Raw genomic sequence first — 27,655 nt, 5'->3', positions numbered from 1 at the left:
TTTGAAGGGAGGAGCAGCTGCATGAAGCCCAGGACAAGAATTTTACTTTCATGCATCTCATTTGTGCAGCACCACAGAAATACCTGGGTACAAATATGGACTGCTGTAAAAATGTCAGCAGTTCTTTCTGTATTTTATGATGAGAAACATTGTTATGATCAGGATGAAAACACGTCCCAGGTGGGGCCGGAGAGGAGGAAGGCAGCAATCTGAAATACCAGGGCTTTGAAAGCACTTCCTCCACTCCTTCCTTTTTGCTTGCTTATCCAGGTGCTTTTTGGAGGTTGTTTTCACTGGCTGAGTGATGAATCATTATTATTCAACATGTAGCTAGACAGTACCAGTGTCTAAAAGACACCTTCTGTAGAGTTGACAGGAGATTTCAACCTATATTTCATAAAGAGTTAATAATTTCTAACCAGTTTAAATCCCAATCCTTGTACCTGAGTAAACAGATTCCTAAGGGCATTCCTGTTTTTGTGCAAGAGGAGGGATGCTTCATGCTTGCAACTACTAATGACAAAAAGAAAGATTGCTTTCCTTTCCTTGCGTGGACAACCTCTGTTCCGGGTCATAACATTTATCACAAAGCTTAGGGAGCCAGTGCTGGGAAAGAAAAAAAAAAGAGCATAATGTGTAGGCTGATTTTTCTATCTAAATCAACACAATGTTTGAATTTTCCCCCATATCTTCCCCACACTGATGTGTTACACATATTTTTTGCTTGACTGAAGATTTTTTTTTAAGTACTAACTATAAATTTATGATTTATTTAACCAAGTCACAGATATGAAAGAGAATTCAATTAGACTTGCAAATATTAATTTGTTACTGCTGCTATTATGGAAAAAGTAATGCAAGGTCTAATGCTTCTTAAGCCATGTAGTTTGTTTTCAGTAACAGATAAAAAAAGAGAAATCATATAACCACAGATAATGTTAAAATAATCTGTTCCTTGTTCTTTGATGATGCATCTTGTTACTGTGTTTGACCAGTATTTGCTTTTTCTCTGCAGGCTGAAGATTTAAAAATGAACTACATTCATGGAGATAGCATTAGCAGTGAAACGTGTCTGAATCCCAGCAGCTCAGCCCCAGTAGTGAAGAGCTCTTCGTCTCCTTCCCTTGAGGAGAATGACCAGTATAGATGCGATCCAAATGAAGGAAATCAGTCAGTGAAAAATGAAGGAAATACAGGCTTAAGACCTACTGTTTCCCCATCTGATCTGTATGAAGCAGATTCCTACCTTCCATTCAAGACAAATGAGTTTATTAAGGAACAGGGCCAACTTCATGCTGTTATGAAAAAAAAAAGGTATGGAACTGACCTGATGTTATGGCCAGAGTAAGAATTATTTATGATAACGTTTTGTTTCGAAGGGTGAAGCAGAATCTGGGGTAATGTTTTTATCAAGGTAAAATTTCTATTTTCAACCACAGATATTTGACTTAATAATCTGTTTTTATATGGTAACTATGGTTCTTTTTTTAAAAAAAAACAAAAGGGGACACTTAAGTAAATTCATTTTAATGCAAATTTATACTTCTTTTTTAAATCTTTTTTTTTTGTGTGTGTATGTATTCTTCAAAAAACAAAAATCAGCTCTTCACTGTAAGAACTTCCATTGTGCCATTATTGCCAGAAGTTGCAATTTCACCCCTATTTATCTGCATTTACCATTAAGGAAATGTTTCAAAATCTGTCTAATTCTGTGGATGTTTTCTTTCTTAGCATTTACCTATGGAAGGGACAACAGATTCCTGATTGCATATACATTTATTTTTTTTCTCAGAAGATACAATACACAGTACAACTCATGTCTCCAACAGGCTCAGACTTTTTTTCTGCTCTTCTGTTGGTATAAAACTCTGAGGCACAACTCTGAGGACACTCCCTCAGATGGCTTTAGATTATGTTAGGAGCTAAATGACTTTAGGAATGCAGAGAGGGTCTTGAAGAAGAAATTATTATTTTTGTTTTTAAAAAGTAGTTAATTCTGTAGGGAAAGGAAAAAAGGAGGGGGAAAGAAGAAACAACACCAACAAGAAAACAAGCTCTATGGTTTCTTCTGCATAGAAGAGACCTGAAATCAATTTCTTCTTGAACAGAAGATAATTGGAAACTGTCTCCTATTGTCCAGGGGTGTTTGGGCTAACCAGAATTAGGGCACCACGCTTACATAAAAGCACTTGAAAAGGAAGCAATAATGTCTGTTCGTTGTTGTTGATTAAAATAGTCAATATAATTTTCTATATAAAAACTTTGCTTTCCTTTAGTAATTATAAATTCCTACCAGGAGGAATGTTTTTGCACAGATAATGCAACACATATTAGACTAGAAGTGCTTCTTTCCTACCAGCTCTTTTTTTTTAGCCAACTATGAGGATAATGTGTAGAATACTGTAAGTGACCTTCTTCTGCCTCTCTGAAATAAACATTTTTTATTCTATACTTTTTAAAATTATTCTCAACTTTTTAAGGCCTATATGAGCTTTATGGGCTTATTTTAATTTTCTGAGAGATTTGATTGACCTTTATAAATCAACTGTAAGTGGTCAAATATTACACATAAAGTGAGAATATTAGTATCTAACTTCAACGTCTACTTCCTTGAGGTGTCTGAGATAATGTGGCAAGTTAAGAGATCTTTCAAACATGTTTTTCTGGCAAAAATTGTATTGATAGGTTTGTCTTTAGCAAAGGGAGTTGTAGTGGTGTGGGAAGGAATTGTGCTAATGTTCCTGGTAGAAACTATTTAGAAGTACTGAGCATTATTTAAAGTTTTATGTTGCAGGGCTGGAATGTTATTGCAGGCAGTCAACCAGTCATTCAGTTCACACAGACCATGAACTCACATACACATCCACTAAGACTCATCATAGGACTTGTCACAGCCTGGTGCTGCTGAGAAGCATTATGGTACTGTTCTTTACCAGAACCTCTGCCACTCAGTAAATCCCTAGATATCTGATGTGTTGATTTTGCCAGGGGTTTTTTCAGTACATTTATAAAATCACTGAATGGTTGGTGTTGGAAGGGACCTTAAAGATCATCTTTTTCAACTGCCATGGATAGGGTCATTGTCCACTAGCCCAGGTTGATCAAAGTCCCATCTTCCTGGCCTTGAACTCTTGCAGGGACAGAGCATCCACAGCATCTCTGGGCAGTCTGTTTCAGTGTCACACCACCTGTATCTATCTGTACATTCTTACGTTTTTAAAAGTATAGGTCTTGAAATTGATCTCACAAACTGTTTCATATCCTCTTCCATACATTTCAGTTTTCTCTTCCATCCGCCATCACTTCACAACTGTAGAAGACTCCTGTGAATTGCCACATCGTATATTTTAATTAAACACACATGCACACACATATAAGGAGAAAATCCACGTGTATACTTATCTTCCTACTAAAATATGAATTAGTTGTCTCAGTTCTCTGTATTGTGTATGTAGAGAGGCAGGTACTTCTGTGAAACAGAACACTTGCCTTTAAGAGTGATGCCTGCCATGGGTCTGAACATTATCCCAGAGGTGGCTGACTGTGGTAGAGTTTTACAGGGGGTCAGCAATGCATACATCTGTACTGCAGATCAACAGGGTGAGAACAGGTGAGTCCTGTGCGGAGTGACGGAGTACAATGACGAGGTGACTGGAAACATGAGAGGGCACTCAGAGCATGACTTAACTTGACACAGTGGTAGTGGCTTGGGTTGTCACTTAGCAGCAGAGCATACAGAGGTATTGCACGTTGCATTGAGACTGATTCCTAGAGTGTATGGTAATTAAATACTGTGTTGTCTGCTTCAGTTCAAGTCTCGATGACCTTGAAGTAAACAGCAGAAGTGAAGGTGTCTTGGGCAGATCCAATATACCCTACCCTCTTCTTGAACATCCAGAGGTGAAGGCTTGTAGCAGAGATGGATTAGATTCTTCTGAGATGAACATCAGCCGGACAGAATCACTGCCCTTATCTATCAGTCCACAGACCAAGGTATTCGATACTGTTTTGGTTTGGATTGTCTTCCTGTTATGTCGGTCACTGAAAACATATGAGGAAGTATTTGAATCTTAAAGGGAAAAATAATTTCCTGGGTGAAAGTCACAGGTGCTAATCTGTCCAAGGGAGCAGCATGGATGGGGATGTTGGAACAGGTGCTCCTGGTTGTGGCCAGGCTTGGCAGCAGCCCATGGAATGAACCACCGGAGACTTGTTTCAGCTTTGGAAAAAGCATCATTTATTGGAAGTGTTTCAGAGGAAATAGATCAGGTTTAGTGAATCAGCATTTTCTAGTCAAAATACTTAGAAAATATTTAACCAGCTGCAGTAATGCAAAAAAGCAACAGGATAAAACCAGTCTGCTGCCTGTTTTAAAGTAGTTGCCAGACTCCATGAGAGTCAGCTTGGTTTTGTACAATGAACAGTGCAAATCTCTCCTCCTGATTATAATTTCCAGAATATTGTGGCTGCTTTGTTTTCTTTAGACCCTCATGCCATTTCTGGGAACTTCAGACATGCATGCATAGTTATTTTATATTCACGAGGATTTTTTATATTTTATTAGACAAGCATCTTACCAAAGTTTAGTTTTATCTAAACTTCAGCAAATGATTTCCTTAAGGAAGAAACAAGTCCTGTGCAAGCAGTTGATTTTGTTAGGGCTACTTTCAAAGGCAGTAAGGTAAGCAGTTTAGGAGTAGCCTCTTGGAATTTAAATGATGTATTGAAAAATCATGGCAAGTTCCTTTCAAGCTGTATCATTGGCATAATTCGGAATCAGAATGTCTTTTCTAGCACACTACAAAAAAAAGCAGTGGGGAGAGAGAGAGAGAGAGAGTATAATTGTTTTCTTATCGCTAATTGCCATGACAAGGTGTTAGTCTGTTTGAAATGTTCTTGTAGTATTAAAACACAAAGAATTAATAACCTCCACAGTAAAAGAACATAACTTAGTCATCAGATATAATGGTGCATGAAACTAACTGAATGCTTCTTGCCACGAAATTGGAGAAAAATGTAAGCTTTCTCTTAGTCTGATGTGCACCCAAAAATTATTTCATGAAATATACTAAAATTTTTCATGACAAAACTATGACAGGCTGTGTAAGAATTCAAGTGAAGTAGTCAGTAATTGTACTTAAATTTAAAGCTTTACTGAAAGCAATATAAGTTATTTATAAAATCGGCTGTCTCTTCCAGAAATTCTGCCACTGGTTCAGTTGGTTCTGCTGCTGATTAATTTCAAACCAATACAAGTTCTTATCTGCTGCAATTTGTTGCAGGAATGTTCACCCTCTGGAATTCGGTCACGCTCGTATTCCTGTTCCTCACCCAAAGATTCATTGGGAAGACCTCGCATTCTTCAGGACTTCACAGTTGGTGATTCAGGTGAAGGTCAGTGCCAACTCTACTCTGGCTTTGAACATGCACAGCCCCATCTCATATTCACCTGCTTCAACCCAGTGCTGACCTCTTTACTGAGGTCTACCCTCCTCCTGGTAGTTGTATGCCCAAAGTCTGTGAACATGCAGCTCACACCAGTGTATGTGTTAGAATGAGTTAGGTGCCCTTAGGTACCCCTGCCATCTTCCATTGCTCTTCTGCCATGCCCTGCCTCATCACATCACCCATAGCAGCTAACCCTTGGAAGGACATAAGATTTGTGACAATGAGAGTGCTCAAGTCAGAAAAAGTAATGCAGACAAGAGTAATCTTCTTTTCATAGAGAAGGAAAAAGAGCCTTACCCTAACCTTCTGCTGTTGCCCTGTGGAAACTGAAAGGATGCTAAGGATGATACAGAAATGCCTAGGGAGAATGGGTGGCCCCAGCTTCCCTTAGATCCTGAAGAATGTCTAAAAGTGGTAGATGTGCTGTGGTCTTCTCCAACATCAGAACCCACCTCCACCAGCAAGCCAAGCTGGAGGTGTCTCACAGAGATTTGGATCCAGCACGCTCACATGCTGTTCTCCAGTGGGGCTGGGCTCAGTCCACTTCTGATCACTTCACTTCCTGTGTCATAGAAAATGAATTTCTTTTACTGTAATTTCTTATGTATTGTTTCTAATGTGTTTTATTTTAAGATACATAGTAAGACTTCAGATTGTCTTGTGAGCAGGATTATCTACTGCAGCACGTAGCTGCATTGTATTTCGCCATATCACTTATGTGTTTGCAACCGTTTGTATCCAGCAGGTTAGTGAGAAGTCTTTGTAAAAACAGGGAAGAAGTAAATAAGGAGAATCTGTCATGGGAATACGAGATGACTGATAAACAGAGCTCTGCAACATGTGTGCTTAGACTTAAAACCAAGTTCTTTTGACCTCATTGCCAAAGGGACTGTTGGTGTCACAGACCATTAAGTTTCATTCAGACATCATTACCTGCTCCAACCTGATTCAGGCTTGAGTTTACGTCCCTTTCATTCTTTTCTCTCTTCCCCCTGTGTCAGTCTGTTCTAGACATTTCCCTGTATTGTGGAAACCTCCTTGCCATGCTTTTGAAACAGGCCTTTGTGCAGCAAAAACATGTGCTGCACAACCAGCTGCTGGCAGTGAGGGTCACAGATGCCTAACTCTCACCCTGACCTCTGCAGGCTGTGACACGGCTGTGTCTGGGTCCCTTCAGGTGTCTGCTTGCTAGAAACTCGCCTGCATCCCTCTGCCCAGCTGCCAGTGCTGGTGGCATCTCACTCAGGGCTCAGCTGTGCCTGGGGAAAGCACAGAAAAACCCTGCACTGTAGTGAGGTAAACACCAAAGCACGATGGCAGAAGGCTGATCTTTCTCAAAATGAATATGAGGAAAAAGTGGGAAATAACTGTCTGTTTTTGATGGAAGCTTTTCAGTATGCTGAGCTTGAGAACAACTACTTGCTTTTATTTGAGAAGGTATTAGCAGGCTGTAACAGTAAAGGATTTGTCCCTGCTCTGTAGATGGTGTTCCCATGAACAGTGGCCGATCCCTCCTACAGGCTCTCTCACTCTCTAAGTCAGTGTCCCTGCTCCACCCCTGTAGTAAGTACCAAGACGACAACCCTTCAGCGCTGTTATGCATGAGTCTGTCTTCATCTCCCTTAGGCATGTGGCCGTTGTGTTTTCAGAACGCATCCTGTTGCACAGGTTTTGTCTGGCAGCTTACTGAAATGCTATTCTGGTCTCATGGCTTCTTTGATAAGTGTTCCAGCTCTAACTAACATGAAGTGTATATCTGCCTGAAGACAAACCGACTCCATGCAGTGTGTTCACATTTGTATCTAACTTTAAACACGGCACAGTCCTATGCTTCAAGCTAGGTTTGTCAGTAGCTTTGTGATACTTCCAAGTGGTCTCTGCAAAACTAAATGACTTCTAATATGGAAATGGTAGAGGGGGCTCTAATTTTTCAAAGCAGCGTGGGTTACTGATCTATCTGTCTACCTATTACCTATTTATTGTTTTTTAGGCATTTTGTTGAAAAGTGTCTCCATGAGATCTCTTCAGTCTTTCCAGGATGTAAGCTTGTAATATGTCACCCAGTTTTTGCGGAACACAGGCTGCTAATATTCTTCTGTATGAAAGGGGATTTTAAAAAATGGCTCTAGATAAAGCTGCATTTGTGGACGTTAGAAGAATATCATTAAGATATATTATGACAGATGAGTTAAAAAACAAATGGGAGTATAAATGGTTCAAGTATGACTTGTCAAGTAAAACAAAATGTATTTTCTAGTTCTGAAGAACAGACTCTTTGTAGAAACTGACATTTGCAGGTATTCATTTCAGTTCTGACAAGTACTGCCTGCTAACCATGGCTCAGTAGGCCATGGTGTAGAAAAAGCTGCTTCTAATGTATTTATTTTTTTGCTTCCCTAATTTTCAAGTGACGTTGCAATTGCTTAATGACAAGCTTATGGTCTCATGGAGGTCGCGTGTTTCCCCTGAGCATGACGACTTCCTCATGTGAGTGTTGGTTAACTGCTTGTGTCTTGCAGAACGAGCATACAGCTTGCCTGAGCACTCCCGAGAGAAAAGGTAGTGTGCTTTTCGTACACGTGTGTCCCAGTGCTTGTAGCAGTCTATATAGATGCACACCCAGGACAGAGCAGTCACCTGCCAGGCCATCTGCACACACAGGCTTACATTCTGCCCAGAGCTCAGCCCCTGGCTCCTTGTTTCTGGGCTCACTGTGATGTGCATTTCCCACGGTGGGAATTTGTTCAATGGGAGCTATCTGAGAAGGCAGCCAAATGACCCCAATAAAAACAAGGAGGTGTTTGCTGATAGTCATGACAAGCTGGTAACACATCGCACAGTCTGTGCACTGCGTGGGCTATCATGCAGTCATGGAATGGCTTGGGTTGGGAGGGACCTTAAAGACCATCCACTTTCAACCCTTCTGCCATGGGAAGTTTTGCCTCCCTATTCAGGTTGCCCAGGTTCCCTCCAGCTAGTCTGGTAGTATTAATTTTTATAAAACGTATTTATAATCTTTTTAACAACGACAACAAAAAAAAAAACCAAAATTGAACACTGTACTTTTAAATGGTAGGCAACCACCATCCAGATTTTGCTTTTTTCCCATTGGTATGAGTTGTTTTTGCTGGTCTGTGTTCTAGGATTCAGGAGGAAGAATGGGATAAGTATATTGTACCTTCAAAAACAGAGTCTGAAAAATACAAAGTGAGTCGGACTTTCAGCTTTCTGATGAATAGAATGACTAGCACACGGAATAAGTACAAGGTAATTTGAGATTCATATATGTACTATTACTTATGATGCTATGATTGTGTGATTTGTAGATAAGAATCTAGACTTTTATATAAAGATAGATCATTGTTTATTACAAAACCACAAAAGAAGGAGAACTTCAGTCTTTATCTTTTAATTTTAAAATACATGCAGAATATCCTGAAAGGGCGTTCATCCTAGAAAAACAGCTTTTCTTTTAAACAGTAGCTTTAGCCAAATTATATCAAGGATTGCCCTTTGCCATTTTTTCATGTTACGAATAATCTTATTTGACTCCTTAGCTGCAGTTGAAATATCAGAATTGTGTTTAAGAAATAATTTTATCTATTAAACAAAAGTTACGGTCTTGTTCTTGCAATTACTCCTACGAGTGCTCAGCTTTGTAACTTCTACATTGGCACTTAATCAGTTGAATTTTCTTTATTTGATGTTAATGAGGCTTCTTGAATGAATAAGTACTGCTTAACATTAAAGAGCTGCAGATACAAGGCCTTCACAGCCAGACACACATACTGTGAAAACAGATTAAAATGCTTGTGGGTTAATTTTAAGATATCTGAAATGTAGATTAATGAATGGCATTAGTTAGCAGCTTTAGAGGTGGATTTAGCTGGTTACATTCTCCTGTGCCCCAGGATATTATGACATATGTCGATGGAAAGATGGCTAATGGCTGCTGTGGTTATAGCTGTGAACTTGGCAGAGCTGGCTGTGAATATGTATGTCCAGTCCAGCAGCCATTTGTAAGCATGTGTCTGTGTGGTCTCCTAAATATAGATGCCAGAAATGCTCACAGGAATGTGTACTCACACCAACAGAAGTACTGTAAAAATAGGCAAAAATTACTAAATTCATTAATGTTATTAATTGTTTATTTCCCATGTCATTTAATACCTGAATACAGTTGCATAAGGTTATGTAAATATGGCTTTAATTGCACAGGCATGACTTTGCATAGATTTCACAAGGAGATGCAAACATGGATACTTGTTTGGTTGTGTGTGGCCAGTCAGTAAGACTTCATAAATTTTGTTTTCTGGCTCTTTTGTTTTTGCAGGCTTATAAATGCCAGTCTTCCTTTGTAAGTTTTGCTGGCCTAACTGTCACTGGAAGCAATGCCATTAATGATGTTAGATACAGTAATACAGTGTACTATTATAAGTCTTTCAGTACAGGAAATAAATGTTTCAAAATGTTTTCCTCTTAAAAAAAGAATGTTGTTGTGTTTTTAAGGTTGAATCACTTTATTTTCTTTCCTAATACTCCCCTTCTTTCTCCTGTCCCCCCCCACCTTTATTTCCTGCTTGTGCTATTGGGGATGAAGACAAAAAATAAAGATACCAAAGACAAAGAGAAGCTGAACAGACATAATTTTATAAATGGAACCTTCTCTGGAATTATGCCATGTATGGCCTGTGAAAAGGCTCTCCTAGGAAAAGAGTCACTGCAGTGCTCTTGTAAGTAGTTACTGGTTTTAATGTGTGAATTTGCAGTGCTCTGAAACCTGCTTTGAGATCCTGGTTCAGCACTCTGTTTTAAAAGGAGCCTTGCCTGGATTTGGAAGTACCTATTTTATGTAATGGGCTGAGTTGGGCAGGGGAAGGTGGGGAAGGAAAGCAGGTGGCAGCTTCAGAGGGGACCACGGGCATCTTCCAGCTCAGCACAACGGGGTCCTTCCCAGCCAGGGGCTACAGCTTGAGAGCAACATCCAGGCTATTTTAATAAGGGCATCTGAAGGAGGAACTGTAGTGAAACTTCAGAGTTAACATCATCTGCAGCCTGAGACCCCTGTTCAGCATCAAGCTTTGAAATCTACTTCTCTTTCAGATTGCAATGTGATTGTGCATAAGAACTGTAAGGAGTGTGTTCCTGTGTGCACTAAGGTAACTTCCTCTACCATGCTACTCTTATTAGAATTGCTTTCCAAGGGTTCTAGAAAAAATGGTGAAGGGAAAAAAATGTACAGGAAATTTGCCCAGGTCCAGTGTCTATATGTGAAGCATTACAAGGGTACTGAAGTATCTTCTGTGAGCATTATCAAGCACTGTGCTTGAACAAGAATTTTTGGAAGAGGGTAAAACACTGGCTGAATGGCCAGCCCAGAGAGTTGTGGTGAATGGAGTTAAATCCAGGTGGCGACTGGTCATGAATGTTGTTCCCCAGGGGCTGATACTGAGGCCTGTCTTGTTCAGTATCTTTATTGATGACCTGAATGAGGGCACTGAGTGCATCCTCAGTAAGTTTGTACGTGACACCAAGTTGGGAGTAAGCGTCAATCTGCCTGCAGGTAGGAAGGCCCTGCAGAGGGATCTGGAAAGATTAGATCTCTGGTCTGAGGCCAATGGTATGAGGTTCAACAAGACCAAGTGCCAGGTCCTGCACTTCAGCCACAACAATCCCAGGCAGCACTACAGGCTTGGGACAAAGTGACTGGAAGACTGCATGGATCTGGGGGTGTTGGTTGATGCTCAGCTAAACATGAGCCAGCAGTGTGCCCAGGTGGCCAAGAAGGCCAGTGGCATCCTGGCTTGTATAAGAAGTGGTATAGCTGTCAGGAGCAGAGGAGTGCTGATCCCTCTGTACTCAGCAGTGGTGAGGCTGCACCTTGAGTACTGTGTCCAGTTTTGGGCCCCTCACTGTGAGAAAAACATTGAGGCCCTGAAGCAAGTCTGGAAAGACAGTGAAGCTGGTGAAGGGTCTGGATCACAAGCCTTATGAGGAGCAGCTGAGGAAACTGGGATTGTTTAGTCTGGAGGAGGCTCAGGTGAGACCTTATTACTCTCTACAACTACCTGAAGAGAGGTTGTGCTGAGGTGGGGATTGGCCTCTTCTCCCACATAACGATAGGGCTGGAGAGAATGGCCTTAAGTTGTGCTAGGGGTTGTCTAGGTTGGATATTAGAAACAATTGGTTTGTGGTAAGGCACTGGAACAGGCTGCCCAGGGAGGTGGTGGAGTCACTGTCCCTGGAGACGTTCAAGGGATGTTCTGATGTTTTACTAAGGGTCATGGTGTAGTGGGTCAATATCTGTGGTAGGTGAACTGTTGGACTGGATGATCTTAGAAGTCTTTTCCAACATTGGTGTTTCTATGATTCTAAAAAAGAAAGGATGGCCAAAACCGTGGATATCCTGTTAAACAGGAGGGGGAGACATATGTGAGTGGAAAATGGAGAGCAGCAACGTTAGGAGCTTTGGGAGGTGATCAAGTCCAGCTCCTCACTCTGAGGGAGGCTGACCTTTAGGCAACAATTCTGGTAGATATTTGTCTGATCTGTTCTGAAAACCTCTGCTGGAGGAGATTCTACAGCCTGTCAGGACACTCACCCCCATTGTTCAGCTGTTACTGCAGATGAACAAAGCCAGGGCTAAGGGTGATATATACTGCTTGCTTCAAACTAGCAGTAAAAAATATGGTAAGTTTATTACAAGAAAGGTGGTGCTTGCGAAAAATAGACATGTAAGGCTGCTGCCATCATGGAATGAAATGGGACTGGCATAGAAGTGTGCCACAGTGATACAGTGGTACGTTTTTCTAATCAGAAAAATGCATCTTCCTGGTGTAGTTGAATTTTGCCTCATGGCAGTCTGCAAGAAGAATGCTTCCATACATAGTCTTCAGGGTAAGCAAGGCATAAACTGGATGTTAAACTGGCATTTTTATTTATTTTAGTTATACCTATTTTATTTTAGTCATGTTATAGCCTAGCACAAATATCTAGCCAAGTAGAGGACACTAGGACAGCTGAATTGGCAGTTTTAACTACTGGAACTGGTAAGCTATTTGTTAAGAGGAGACAAGGGCCACTTTCTTACTCATCTCAATGAGAATGAGGTACAGAAAGTGTTTACTGACCCACCCCAGGGAAAATGCATATCTAAGTACAGCAAGCTTTCTCTACAGGTTTTGCAAAGTACAGCTTGGAAGGGGAATCAGTTCTGCCTCTTATTCTGAGGCTCCATCAGGCAGTGTGTTGCCACAAATCCTTCAAGAATGTTTGAATCTAAGGCCTCAAAGATTACTTCCTTTTCTTGCAGTCTTTGTGGCAATATTGATATAGAAATTCAGAAGGCAATAGCTCAGTGACTCTGTTTAGTGTAGACAGATTCAGTTTTGTGTTGTAGTACAAATAATGTTCTACTTTGTCTTAGGTTTATTTGTTACTGGTTGAAATTAGGAGCATAATTTAGGATCATTTTCGTGAGGCTCTTTTATGTGATGATACATGGAAGTGAATTACTAACTTGACTGTTCAGTATGTTGTCAGAGGTGATTTGATTGTAGTTTCATAAAATCATTCTTTTTCAGAAATCCCAGGAAAGGTACCATAGCAAAAACAAACCTCAAGTTGGCATAGGAAGTAAGTATTTAGTTGACTAGTGAGTGTGTGTGAATATGGTGTGAATAAGTTAAGCCTCTTCTATGAAGTCATGGGAATGACAACACAAACTTTCCTTCATCATTGTGTGTTTCTTTTTCATTTCAATATCATCAGGAAAAATAGTTGTGCTTCTTATATCTGATACAGATAAGCAGGACTTCATGAAGAAATTCAGTTATCTCCCCACCTATTAAAAGGCGGGTGAATTTTACTAAATTTTGTTTTCAGTGAGACTGGAAATCAGATGTAGACGGTTCTATCTATCTTGTGCTTTTGAGTATGGCATTCACCGTATGTGTATATATTTAGATCTCCTTGGGTTCAAGTTGTGATGTGAGAGTATTTATGACTGAGGATTGTTTTCTTCCAGTACCCACGTCAGAGCTATTCCACTTTGCTGAGGGGCTTGTCTTTATATTCTGTAGTAAAGCATCATGGACTTTACTTTTGGGGAAGGACATTTGTGCTATCAGATATAGATGTATATGAAAACTGACTAGCATTTACAGTGTGACTCTGCTATTAATGACATACTGTACATTGTTAAAATGTCATTTTATGTTTTGCTTCACAGATTTATCGTTTGGAGACATTTCACAGCCTGGGATTTCCTCAGTGCATCCTTCGTCCTCTGTACCCATTGTATCTGCTGGGAGGAGGGAGGCCTTGCAGCAGTCCCATTCCTTGTCCAAAAGTGTCCCTGGTGCCAGTTTTGAAAGGTAGAGGACAGCTACCAAATGCTAAATACATCATTGAGTATTTCTAGGAAAACACAACAATTAAATAAATGTTTTTGGGTTTTGTTTGTTTGTTTGTTTTTTCCTTTCTGCCATAGAAGATCTATGCCGTTTCCTGAGCAGGACTCTGATGCTAGCACATGGAGGACCAAGTCCAGATCTGAGGAGATGTTACAGGCGTTAGGGACATATTCTTCAATGGACTCTTTTGTGATGGAAGGTGAGAAGTATTGCACAAGTGTTGCCTTTTTTAACCCATATTGCAAAGTGGAAAATTTGTAAGTTGGTGTAGGAAGCCACTTCATCCAGTAGAAGTAGGACATCTATTTTTACTAGTTACAGCTAGTACTTTGTTAAAGTGATACAATCAGATACAGCAGTCTTAAAAGAAAACTTTTCTGTTCTTCCTAACAAGTAACTCTTTGATAACGTTTAGAATATTTTTGCGTGGTATTGCCACTGGAAAATGGTAGGGGAAACATATTTGGCATCCTTTTAGAAGCAATATACTTTACTTCTGCACTCATCTGGTCATTTCCATTGCCAGTGCACACTGCAAAACATTAACCACATCACTTCTGTTCCCTCAATAACCCCAAATCTTATCTACCTCTGGTTAACTGCCCTCCTAAAATGGCTGCGCATCATTGTGAGATGAGTAGAAATAGTGTTTTCTGTAGTTAGGTGTTAGGTTCAATCTCTGAGCCAAGGCTCATTCATCCACAAAGGATGGTGCAGATATCCCATGCTAGTTATCTGCAAAATGACTGGAGGATCACAGCTACTTTTGACAATGTTGGATTTTGCATTTAAATTGTACAAAGTTTCTCCAAGCAAAGAAGGATAAGAGGATTGAATCTGACAAAAGAAGATTTTTTTGTTTGTTCTCTTCCCTCGCTGTCACATTTGCATTTCAACACTTTGGTAATGCTGCTGAGATCTGACAAGCTTTTCTTTTGTAATACCACTGTCAGCATTTGCAGAAGTTGTTTGAAGTTCATCCCTATGATATGTCCCCCTTACTTAATCAATAGATGATAGTCAAAGGAGTGTCCCTTAATGTTTTTCTGGCTGTTATTTATGAGTTGCATGTTTTACCACAGTTGAGGTGGATTCGTCTCAGTGGACTGACATCAGTTCAGATGCACACGAGTTTGAGGCGGAGTCATGGAGTCTTGTTGTGGATCCGATGTTCTGTAACAAGCAAGAAAAGGATGTCGCCAAGAGGCAGGATGTCATTTTTGGTCAGTATATCAAAGCTTCATGTAGGTTTAAAAACAATTTATTGTAGAAAATAGATGGAACCAGCCATATTTTATGTCTGGTAGAATGAGTGATTTGATTTAGAATAATAAGAAGATTTGAAGAACATTTTTTGTCACAAATTACAATGTTTCCTAGAGTTAAGGAAGTGTTAGAACATGCTGACTACCTAAGACACTTACCCTGGAACTCATCCCATGTCCAGTTTAAGCATTGGCTACTCCAGTGCACTCAGTGCAGGACAGCTATGAGAGCTGCACTAGAGCAAGATAAATTAAGAGTTCTGACTGATACAATCTATTAAGTTTGAGGCTAATACAGAAAAAGTGATAAGGACTATATAATGAAGGCGTGTAAAATGATTAATATGCTGTTTTCTTCTATGCTGCAGAGCTGATGCAAACAGAAGTTCATCACATCCACACCCTGTTCATTATGTCTGAAATATTCAGGAAGGGAATGAAAGAAGAACTGCAGCTGGACCACAGCACAGTGGACAGAATATTCCCCTGCTTAGATGAGCTACTGGAGATCCATAGGCAGTTCTTTTGTAGAATGAGGGAGAGGCGGCAGGAATCGTGTGAGGAGGGGAATGAGCGTAATTTTGTAATCAGCAGAATCGGAGATATCCTTGTGCAACAGGTAGGGAGGCATCGGTCCTGTTAATCCTTTATGTACTCAGGGTTCTCAAACAACATACAAAGTTTAAAACTTCTTTGGGTGGGAAGAGGACTAAGATTGCCTTACAGAATTCAAAGTTTGTCCCCTTTATGTTGCAGGCTGATAAGCAATAAGAGAAAATCATTGCTGACAAGTAACTGCTAGGAACTGGTGATAAACTCCTGCATATATGGTACAAGTGACTAATTGATGAACTTGAGATACTGTTCTTGGTAGGCAGCTGCTTCCATAATACCACGGATTGCTAAAAACAAAGTCAGTGGACTCACTTTGGCAGCAGCTAAGCAGAAGAGTGAATAATGAAAAGAAGAAAAAAATTGATAGTGTGTTTTCTGTGTTCAGTCAATTATGCGTGGCATATCAAGGATTGCTGTTCATGAGAGGAGGGGTGATCACTCTGTACTAGCTGTATTCTTTTCCAGAATTGGAGAGATCAGATGAATGTGAATAAGCCTCAAAGGAAGTGTGTTTGCAAAAAGATGAAGTGGTGTTACAGTAGTTAGTCTACTTTATTGACAAGAATATAATGCTTGTACTTGTCCAGCTTGCGTTCCTCTTCTTGCTCCTAAAGCGGCCAGCCTGTTTTCGTTCTGCATTGATAGGACCTGATAGTGAAATTCAGAGAACTCGAGGAACAAGTAGCATACAAGTTACAGGTGCTGTATGTGTGTAAAATACTATACATTTATATACATATTATAAAATAATATACATACTACAGTCTGTAGGTATATGCTTTTCTGTTGAGCACAATTCAATTATTAATTTCTTCAGTTTTCAGAGGAAAATGCAACTAAAATGAAGAAAATATATGGAGAATTTTGCAGCCATCAGAAAGAAGCTGTTAATCTCTTCAAAGAGTTGCAGCAAAACAAGAAGTTCCAGAATTTTATTAAAGTAAGCTTCCACAAGAGTATGATCTATGTAGTTTTTACTCTAAATTTAGGATTAAGATTATATTCAGTAACTCATTTTTAATATCTAATAAAACGGGCAAGCTTTTTCCTTTTTCAAGAGAAAGCTGATAAATCACATTTTCCTTTCAGTTTTTTGAAAGCTTTGGCATCCAGTGTGTGTTACATGCATGGTCCTGTTACAGCATACCTCTTCCCTCAGGGCAGCAATTGTTACTTGCGGATAGTTCAGATAACCCAACATTTTATTTTAGTTCATTCTAACACATTGAGATCATATCTGTTATTAGTTAGTTGGTACTTTAATATGAATTTACTGTTGAGATCATGTATTTGTGTCTGTGCAGCTGAGGAACAGCAATTTGTTGGCACGCCGCAGAGGAATCCCCGAATGCATTCTGCTTGTCACTCAGCGAATCACCAAATACCCTGTTCTAGTTGAAAGGATACTGCAGTACACAAAAGGTGAATAAAAGCTGAGTGTGGTTTTGTGTCTGAAATTGTAGTACATTTCTAATGAAAGGAATATGTACTGTTACAATTTATTCAAAGGATGAAGTTCACTGTTCTGTGCAGAACCAGAGCAGTGAAAGTACCTACTGTTCAGGCAGATATTGCCCAAACATTGTGTCTGGTATATGAAGTCTTTGCCAAGGTTATGATATGAGAATCTCCAAGATTCCATCCAGGTAAGGCCTAGAAGTCCAGTAGAACATGTTTTAATGAAAGATATTGAACAGAGGATGTGAACTAGTTCAGGCACGTTCTGCATGTTTTTGAAAAGAATTACAGTCAAGTGTCTCATGAGGATAGGCAAATGCTTCATAAATTACTGTTCAGCTTTTCAAACAAAGCATTAATTATCCTGCAGTTTTGTAGAGCATTTTATAAATGCTATTAGCTTACAGATATTGCCCCTAAAATGGGCTATAAAGTAGGGTTGTAGAAAGCTGCATATCCAAATGTAAATGTTTTGTCCTTGAAGTCCTATCTAAGTTTAACTCCTAGCCAGAAGAGTAATACACTGTATGATTTACTTAGATTTAGTAAATAAATAAATAAATAAATCTAACAGCTCATAAGTAGGTCAGCAATATTCAATGTGTAGTTTTGACTAGTGAATAAATCTGAGGTGTCTGTCATCTTTTGATAGGTAAATCAAAGGCAAATACCTGCAGTGTCTCTAGTAAATTGATTGCCAGGTTCAAGGTAAAATTACAGGCTTATCAATTTTAGCCTCACATTATGTTCATTAGTTCCCAGAAAGTAATGAGTAATGCCTTGTCTTGAATACATCAGTTACCATCACACTGTTTTATGTTTCGTTTCATACAGAAGGAACAGAAGAACATAAAGACCTATGCAAAGCCCTTCGTTTAATTAAAGACATGATTGCAGCAGTAGATTTGAAAGTTAATGAATACGAGAAAAGGCAAAAACTGATGGAAATTCTCAACCGAACTGAAAACAAAACATATACAAAACTGAAAAGTGGACACATTTTTAGGAAGCAAGACTTGATGAGGAAAGAGAGGATACTTCTTCATGAAGGTTTAGTGTACTGGAAAACAGCTACTGGTCGTTTCAAAGGTATTCCATCCTAGCACTGAAGTCCTCTATGAATAACATATGGAGGTTGTTTGGTTTAACAATGAAGATATTTTATTACACTGTGTTGCAAAAACAAATTTCTGAGGGAATGGTATTGAGAACATTCAACTCATTGCTAGAAGAGAAGCTGCTGCCATATATAGATGTTTAAAATAACAAGCTTGCATACAAAGCTTGGGAAACTGCGCTTTTTGCATTTTACTCTCAGTTGCATTTCCTGCTCCAGTTCACTTTCCTACAGTCTGTAATTTCATCCTGTGACACGTTATTGTATTGTACATTTGTATTGTTCACAGCACTGACTATTATGTACTGTTCTGCAGTGGTGCTGGCACATAGACAGTGGTAAAGAAATCCTGAATCTATATCTGGCTGGAGCCCAATTTTCTCACTCAAGTCCAGAATCTAATTTTCACATGTTGGGATTTGTTTTGTTTTGTTTTTTTTTTTTGGAAACTTAACTAATATTTGTTTTGTGTATGCTCACTGTTATTCCATAAATGTTTTCGTTAGTATAATGTTGAGCTGCAAGTATGTGTTATAATGTGGTCAAAATAAAACTTGTGTAGGGTATTGTTTAGTAGGCTGCCTTTTTAAAGCTTGGAGAAGCTAGGGGGAAGTTTGAGTAAGAGTTTCTTCTTTCTGGGGGCCAGTGCTTCAGCACTGTGCTGCAGGAGGGTGGATATCAGAAAGTGTGGTCTTTCCCAGGAGGGTCAAAGTGATGGCTTGCCATTGCTTTGTGCAAAACATAGGATAATCCAGTTATTTCTTGTTTGGCTTAATGCAGGATTCTGTGAGTTACTTACTGACCAGGGTTTCTTCTTTTTCAAAGATAAAAAAAGAAGTTAAGCATAACTGTAATACTTTTCATTAAAAAATAGTAATTTTCCTTTTTTTTTTTCATTTTGAGACACCCTAGCTCTGCTTCTAACTGATATGCTGCTGTTCTTGCAAGAAAAAGATCAGAAGTACGTTTTTGCAGCTGTTGTAAGTATATTATCAGACTTGTGAATATATATATTACTTTTTTATTTATGTACTACTCAACAGTTAGATCCCTTTCTAGGTTACTCTCACATACTGTTTAATTTCTTTAATACTGGTAATATATTCAGAACAGTAATATACCAGTATATGGAAGGTAAATATTCTTTTCAAAATTGAGTTGTTCTTTTTTTGAGAAGAGAGATGAAAACAGAAAGAGGTTTAGTGACATGCCTCATCTGATCATGAAGTTAGGAAACAGAGCAAGCTCTTTCACTTATCTAAAATAACTTGTAACCAAAAACAAAACAAAACAAAAAAAGCCCCGAAAAACCAAAGCAAAACAGAAGAATTATTTTGACTGCAAGTGTAGTAGTAGTAAACACACATAAAATGCATTAAAGGTCATAGACTGAAGTTCCCAAAGCATATAAATGCTATATAAACACAGTGTCTCAGTATCACTGAGCCTCTGGTATTTGTTTTTAGCATATACCCAGTGCTTTACTTATTCATGAATACTATAAAGTATTTAACAAAGTGGTTAAATAAGATGTCTGAATACTCAACTCTTACAGACTTATACTTGGTGGGAATACAAATAGGCTGAGTATACCAAGATGAGAATTAGTTCAACCAATTGAAAAACTGTCCTCTTCTAGAAGTGTGGCATTTTATGAGAGAGACATTTACTTTTATGTATGTTGTGACTGTTCTTCCCAGGACCAGAAGCCTTCAGTCATCTCTCTTCAGAAGCTCATTGTAAGAGAAGTAGCCAATGAAGAAAGGGGGATGTTTCTGATTAGTGCTTCATCTGCAGGACCTGAGATGTATGAAGTTCATACGAACTCCAGAGAAGAGCGTAACAGCTGGATGAGGCATATTCAAGATGCAGTGGAAAGGTAGAGAAAAAGACTTTTGTTTTCACCCTGGTAGTTCAAAGTGAAAAGGAGATCATTTGGGTATTTTTGGCAGCGTGCTTTTTTCTATGTTGAGTTCAGAGACCCCAAAACCTCATTGTCAATTCTGTCAAACTTACCGTGTTACTTCTAATTTTTCACTGAACCGGTAGACCTTTCCTACTCCTCTCAGATGTCCTTACCTGTCAATTTAAGCTTCTCTTTCATTTGCCTTTGGCACTGGATACTTTCTTGAATCTTGCAAATGCCCATGCATCCATTCTGGGTAAATCTCCAGTCTCACCTTGGTATTTGTCCACTACATATAGCAGGGAAGGCATTGCTCTTCAGATGTGAGCCTTATGCGAAGCACCGTAGACTTACAGTCTTGCCAGGATTAAAAAGGAATCCTTCAGTCTTGTTTATGCCTAGTTGCTGCTTTTTATGGAAGTGGGCAAATGGCATGATCTGGACCAAAATTGGTTGGTATTTTGTAGTATATTATGAATGCAACATTATGAATATACTGAATATATACAGATATTACTTTGTCTACCTTTGCTTCATTTCCACAGTTGTCCAGAGGAACAGGAAGAAGGAAAAATAGGTGAATTTGATGAGGACAGACGTATCGCTGAGGCTAAAGCATGCAAAATTCAGAAATGTCAAGGTACAGTACCTTACCTGCCACTCTGAGAGCTGCCATGTCCTGAGAGGTTAGAATGGATGTATAACATGCATATATTGGCGGATGGGTTCAGAATGGCTTAATAAGCAGAGTCACAGCAGAGACAGCCACGGTTGTCTGATTGTATTATGTGAGTTGCCTGAAAGAGAATAATTTCTTCATCATAGAGTCATAGAATGGCTTGGGTTGGAAGGGAGCTCAAGCATCATCAAGCTCCAATCCCCCTGCTGCATGGAGGGTCACCAACCTCCATATCAAATACTAGAACAGGCTGCCCAGGGCCCCATCCAACCTGACCTTGAACACCTTGTGGGATGGAGCATCCACAGCTTTTTTCCAAACACTTCATATTTTTGTTACGTTATTTTGAGTACAAAAGAAAAAGTGAAATGTATTATTCAGAATAAACACTGAAATTATAAAATTATCATTGAGGTAAAATACTTTCCTGTTCATGGAAGTACTTCAAATATTCTGTATTGAGTAACTGTATGGCTTCACTTGTTTGTGGCATTTTCTTGTGGTTTGACCCAGCAAGCAGATAAACACCATACAGCCTTTTGCTCACTTCATCCCCTCCCAGTGGGATGGGGGAGAGAATTGGAAAAAAATGTAGAACTTGTAGATTGAGATAAAAACTACTTACTAAGACTGAAAAGGAAGTTAATGATGACTTTATATATATACGTATTTATATATACTATATATATGTAGATATATTGTATGTATACACACACACATATATATACTATATATAGTATATATATGCACTATATACACACACTATATATATATATACATATACATATACACACAGATGTATAAGGCCCAGGATAGCATTTCAGTCAGCAGTATGTGGCACAGAATCTGTTTCCAGCCATTCAGTGGTTGTTTACTCCACGGTAAGCACACGGCACTTGTTGTGGAGGGTTTGTGGGAGTGTGATATAATCAACCTGGCAGGCCTCATATTTATGTTTCAGACATCATTCTCTGTACCAGAAAAGTTTTTTCCATTTGGCTTTCTTAACTGCAGCACATTTTACATGTGTGGATAACCTGTGCAGTACTGTCCACGGTCAACTCCACCCCTTGATCCTGAACCTACATATGTGTTACATCTCTTCCACAATGGCCTCAGATATCATGGGCCCACTGAGCAAAAAATAATTCACCCTTATGTTGCCAGTCCAAATCTTCCTAGCAGTCCAATCCACATGCTGGTTGTTTCAGTGCTCTTCAGTGGTATGACTCGTGGGTGCATGGGCATCTGTCTGTGTGACAAACCTTTACAACCATGTTCTCTACTTGGGCAGCAATATCTTTCCAAAGAGCAGTGGCCCAGAGGGGGTTGCCTCTGCGCTGCCAGTTGTTCTGCTTTCATTGCTTGTAACCACCCCCACAGGGAATTTTCCTAACAACCATGAGTCAGTATGAAAGTAGAGCATTAGCCACTTTTCTTGTTCAGCGGTGTCTAAAGCCAGCTGTGTGGTCTTCGCTCTTGTGAACTGGCCTGATTCACCTTGTCCTTCTGCAGCTTGTTGTGTAGGGCTCTGTACGGCAGCCTTCCATCTCCCGTGCTTTCTCACAATACAAGACCCATGAGTAAAGAAGGCATATTTCTTCTAATTCTCTGGTATTTTATCATACTACCTTTTTAACACATGTCCCCTCCTCCTCTCATAGTGTTTCAAAATCTTTGTCTATGATCACTTCCAAGATTCCTGTGTGACTGGAGTTTCCTGTTGGAACTCATTGTGTGATCAGTGCAGATCACTTCATGTAGCATCAGCTTTATGATGTGTGGAGTGAACCTGCCCTTTGAATATCCAGCCCAGCACAAGCAGTCAGGTACAAGAGTACCTGTGCTTCAGTACCAGCCACTTCTCAAGCAGCTCAGACCCCCTCCTATGCTGCTAATATCTCTTTTTAAGTTGGAATGTTGCAGGTTTTGAAGCCTGTCCCCAGCTCCAAAATCCTAGCATCAACCTTGAGTCTCCTTTGGTGCTTTCTGACAGAGGATCCAGATGGAGCCATTCTTCCTGGAATTTTTTACATTTTTTACATCTTGTCCTGCACCAGACTGGATGCTGCACGAGCTATCTCCTGTTTAATTTGTTCAAAGTCTTCTTGTTGCTCAGGGCCCTATGTGAAATTGCTCTTTTTCTGGGTCACTCGATAGAGAGGGGTTGCAATCAGACTGTAATCTGTAATACGCCCTCTCCAGAAACCAGCAACACATAAGAAAGCTTGTGTTTCCTTTTTGTAGTTGGTGGAGACATGGTAGTTACTTTACTGGCCACATCTGTGGGGATTTGATAATGTTCATCTTAGCGTTTTTTCCTAAGAACTGGATTTTCTGTTTGTGTCCCTTGAGCTATCTTTGCTTTATGGCAAAACTGGTTTTCAGACAGATTTGGATAATCTTCTTCCCTTTCTCAAGAACTTCCTTTGCTGTGTTGTCCCATGTGATAATGCATCACAGGTGTTAAAGGGCCCTCCCCTGTTCCAGTGCAGTCTGCATCATTCCATGGGAAATAGTAGGACTGTTTCCACCCTGTGTCAGTTGATTCCAGGTATACTGGACACCCATCTAAGTGAAAGCACGCTGTGGCCTGTACAAAGGAATTCAGAAAAACATTGGAAATATCAGTTGTGGCTTATTGCTTGGCTGCCTTTGACTCCTATTGAAGTTCATATTGAAGTCCTAGCATATGTGGCATGGCAGCACTAGCATAACATCATTCAGACCATGGTAGTCCACTGTTAGCCTCCACCTTCCTTTGGACTTTCATGCTGACCATATGGGACTATTGAAGGGTGAGTGAGTCTTGATGATTACTCCTTTGCTCTCCAGTTGACAAATCTGCTTATGGATGGAGATCAGGGAATTTTGATTGGTGTGATAGTACCACTGGTACACTACTGTGGTAGCAAACAGCACCTGTTGTTGGTACTCTTAGCAGCCTCACAACAGGAGTCCTCGGAGAGGCTGAGCAGTGTAGACAGCTGCTTAATGTCCTCCATCTCCAAGGCAGCTATACCAAAAGCCTGCTAGTACCTTTTTTGGTCCTTGAAGTAACCTCTCCTGAGGTAATCTATACCAAGGATACACGGAGCTTCTGGGCCAGTTGCAGTGGGGTGCTTTTGCCACTCATTTTTGGTTAGACTCACTTCAGCCTCCAGTACAGTTAGCTCTTGGCATCTCCCTGTCACTCCAGAAATACACATGGGTTCTGCCCCTTTATAACTTGATGGCATTGGAGTACAGTACACCGTCTGCTGGTGTCCACTAGTGCCTTTCACTCCAGTGGTTCTGATGTGCCAGGCCATCAAATCTACACTGTCCAATAAATAGAGAGATTGTTTTCCCTTGCAGCTTCCATACCCATGCCTCTCGGGTTGAAGTGGATTTTCCAATTCACTTTCTCACATTCTCTTCATAGTCACACAGCACATGGTGTGTACCCACTATATCCCCTCTCTCAAGCTGAGAAACACTTCTAATAGCTGATATGCTGGTTTGTACAAGTGGAGGAGAAAACTTTCTTTCTTTCTCCTCAAGCTGCTGATCCAATTTCTCCAAGGCTGAGATAGGCACATAGGGAGGAAGTGACTTTCTTTGTATTGCTGGAGCTAGTCGTAGAATCATAGAATCGCTAAGGTTGGAAAAGACCTACAGGATCATCCAGTCCAACCATTCACCCAGTCACCTAGTCAGCCAATTCATCCAGTATTTGCTCATCTCCATCTTTGCAAGTAATTGCTGCCAGTGAGTAAGATGGTGGTGAACTCTGTACATATTTCTGCCATGTAGATTGTACGCACTTGACACTATCCAGATTTTGAGATAATCAAACATTTTTCAGGTCAATATTACGCACCACCTACAGCACACCTAATTCCATCAGGTACTGGGTACCTCTTTACATGGTGGCCCACTTGACTGGCAGACATCATCCTTATAGGGATAAATCTGTTTCACAGCTGACAGGATTTGGGGGGGGGGGGGAGGAGGGAAGGGGAATAGTGAAGTTTTTTCTTTCTTTGCAGTTCTCCCTTCTCATCTGCCTTGCCTCCATACCCAACTCAGCTCATGCTGTCAGTCCTTCTGTCCCAGCATTGGAACAGCCAGGTGACAACAGCTTCACCTAGATGACAGCTGAAATCTTCCCACATATATCACTGCTCACCTGTAGTGAGGTGGTTACTGACTCATTTGTAACCTCTGCCTCTTCCTCCACTTCTTGTGATGGCTGTGGTATGGAGTAGTCTTCCTCATCCTCTTCTTCCTTCCTTACTGAAGGGACTGTCTTTCATGTCCTTTTTTTCTGCTTGTGGACAGGGACTGGTATGGGTTGGTTCTCTAGTTTGGCTGCAGGGCCTGTTGCAGGAGCTGCATCAGATCCAAAGGCATTTCATTCTTTTTGATAATGCTTGACAGTTTTGAATAGTGTTTGGTAGGCATAGGCCAGACTGCAGCACAGCGCAGCAAGTTGTAAGTTTTTGACATTACCAAGATGAGGGCATACTTTTTAAAAACATTTTGTCAGCTTTTTAGGATTCTGCATTTCTTCAGAGGTGAGTTCCAGACCCATCACAATCATGATAGAAGCCTGCCCATATCCTCCCACGTAACTTGCCACCCACATCAACCTGCCTCAAGGTAGTGAGTGGTATTTTTAAATAGTTTCTTAACCAGTAATAAAACTGGAAACACATGCAGAAGACATAGCAATAAGATCATGCTAGTTTAAATATCCCAGGTATACACAAAATTGTCAACAACTCTTTTAGGTTAGTATACTTGTTAAGAGAACTGCGAGAATGATGGCACTACTGAGTACAAGTACCAAATTAAATCGATGACCGGTATAACATGAGCATGTGCTGTATACAAACTAGCAAAATCATAAATAACCATAAAGCTCAGTCCTACCCTCAGAGACAGTAAACAACCTGAGAGCAGTTAAGAAAAATAAGCTTGAAAGCAAATAAAACTACATTGTGAACAAAAAGATCAGCACTGTGACCAGCAACTGTTAATGTGTTATACCACTTACAACAACTTTGTTTTAATGCACTTTGGTCAGATCTGTTGTTATCTTAACCCTTCGAGTCCCTCATTGTTCATCACAAGGTCTGTTCAGGTCTAACCCCCTACACAGCCTTTAGCACAGTCACTTCTCTAGTGGGATAGGGAAGGGAGTTGAAAAAAAAAAAAAAGAGTAGAACTCGTGGATTGAGTTAGGTACTATTTTCTAAGACAGAAAAGGAAGAGAGAAATAATAGTAATGATAATAGTGTGTGTATATATATAAAAATAAATATTTAAGAAACAAATGATGCACAATTGCTCACCACCCATCAACCTACACACATTCAGACCCCAAGCAGTGGCTGCCCGCCTTCAGCCAACTCCCCTCAGTTTTTTAACATGATGTCATACAGTATGGGACATCCCTTTGGCAAGTTTAGGTCAGCTGTCCTGGTTCTGTCCCTGCCCAGCTCCTTGTGCCCCCAGCCCCTGACTGGCATGACAGTACGAGGTAATGGAAAACTGAAATGGCCTTTGCTTCTGAGAAACAGCTAAAACGGTGTGTTCTCAGCATTGTTTTTCTCCTAAAGCCAAAGTAGGGCATCATACCAGACACTAGGAAGAAAACCAACTGAAACCAGGACACATTTCATCTTTTATTGTTCTTATTTTTATTTTAAAGTGTAGAGTTCAATTTTGTTTCATTGGTTCCCCTGTGCAAAATTTCCACATCTTTTTACTGCTGTGAGGAGAGAAATTTCAGCAATGTCCTTCCTGGGGAATGCCACAGGGGAAGGCATCCTCTATAGAGAGCAGATGTTCTTTTTTGACACTGACACACTGAATCAGCATGTCTTCTGCTGGCCTCAGCCAAGTGCTTTTCCAGCATTGCTTATTGTGAGTTCAGCAGAAGTGCTCCAGAGTACAGCCAAAGCCATGTCATTGGTATAAGGCAGTGACCTACCCAGTGTCTTTTCCAGCTTTCATCAGGACAGACCATGGATGAATTCAGTTCCTGGCCACCTATAAGAGGCATTGAACAAGTCTGTTGTCTATCTCAAGTTAGCAATGTCTACATGGTATAAAGATTAGAAGTATATATCTGGAATGTGCTTTACCTGCAGGATAAAAAATATTAATACAATGTTCAATTTTGGTTGACAGAATCACTGAGTAACCAGGACCAGCAAATCTGCAGTTGCTTGGAAGACAAATTGCATATCTATGCAGAACTAGTAGATATGAGTGGATTTGAAGATGTTCATGTAGAACCTCACCTCCTTATCAAACCTGATTATGGAGAAACTCCACAGGCTTCTTCGTTGCTGGTAGCAGCCCTCAGAGAAGGTGAGTTTGCATGGGAAGTGTGCAGTGGTGGCTCTTCACCTGCCATGTGGGCAGATATTTCAAGGTAATAAAGTATAGCCATGTTGCCTTATGCTACAGTTCTTCCAAGTCTCAAGCGCTGGCTGTGCCAAAGGTTGGCAGAGAACACAAAGAAGACTGTAAGATACGTTTAGTGGGGATATATTTAGTGAATAACATCTTATTATAAGCAGTCTGGACCATGGTGTTAGATTTCATTTGAGGAACATCTCAGTAACTGGTTGCCTTGCAGTACAGCCTTGTGAAGCGCATCACTGGGTACAGCATGATACAGCATCTTCTCCCTTATCTTCACCTATGTTTATTGATTTGATGACAGATCAGAATCCTGTAAGGTCACGTACAAACTGA

General features: G+C 40.1%; 1 protein-coding gene across 1 annotated transcript in view; it reads left to right on the top strand.

The window, feature by feature from the left end:
- ARHGEF28 (Rho guanine nucleotide exchange factor 28) overlaps window positions 1-27,655 on the top strand; it is a 131,068-nt gene that overhangs the window by 75,092 nt on the left and 28,321 nt on the right. Inside the window, exons 11-30 of the mRNA XM_040655648.2 lie at window positions 1,016-1,314; window positions 3,810-3,993; window positions 5,283-5,394; window positions 6,931-7,011; window positions 7,968-8,007; window positions 8,592-8,715; window positions 10,049-10,181; window positions 10,552-10,607; window positions 13,032-13,083; window positions 13,679-13,823; window positions 13,940-14,061; window positions 14,945-15,085; window positions 15,496-15,746; window positions 16,560-16,682; window positions 17,047-17,164; window positions 18,035-18,289; window positions 19,221-19,297; window positions 20,018-20,196; window positions 20,769-20,863; window positions 27,083-27,265. Coding sequence (XP_040511582.1) covers window positions 1,016-1,314; window positions 3,810-3,993; window positions 5,283-5,394; window positions 6,931-7,011; window positions 7,968-8,007; window positions 8,592-8,715; window positions 10,049-10,181; window positions 10,552-10,607; window positions 13,032-13,083; window positions 13,679-13,823; window positions 13,940-14,061; window positions 14,945-15,085; window positions 15,496-15,746; window positions 16,560-16,682; window positions 17,047-17,164; window positions 18,035-18,289; window positions 19,221-19,297; window positions 20,018-20,196; window positions 20,769-20,863; window positions 27,083-27,265 — 2,770 coding nt within the window. The remainder of the gene's footprint in view (window positions 1-1,015; window positions 1,315-3,809; window positions 3,994-5,282; window positions 5,395-6,930; window positions 7,012-7,967; window positions 8,008-8,591; window positions 8,716-10,048; window positions 10,182-10,551; window positions 10,608-13,031; window positions 13,084-13,678; window positions 13,824-13,939; window positions 14,062-14,944; window positions 15,086-15,495; window positions 15,747-16,559; window positions 16,683-17,046; window positions 17,165-18,034; window positions 18,290-19,220; window positions 19,298-20,017; window positions 20,197-20,768; window positions 20,864-27,082; window positions 27,266-27,655) is intronic.

Source organism: Gallus gallus, chromosome Z (assembly GCF_016699485.2).
Source record: "Gallus gallus isolate bGalGal1 chromosome Z, bGalGal1.mat.broiler.GRCg7b, whole genome shotgun sequence".
In the NCBI taxonomy this organism is placed as follows: Eukaryota; Metazoa; Chordata; class Aves; order Galliformes; family Phasianidae; genus Gallus; species Gallus gallus.
The sequence above is the reverse complement of the archived record's forward strand: the minus strand, read 5'-3'. Positions and strand labels throughout refer to the sequence as shown.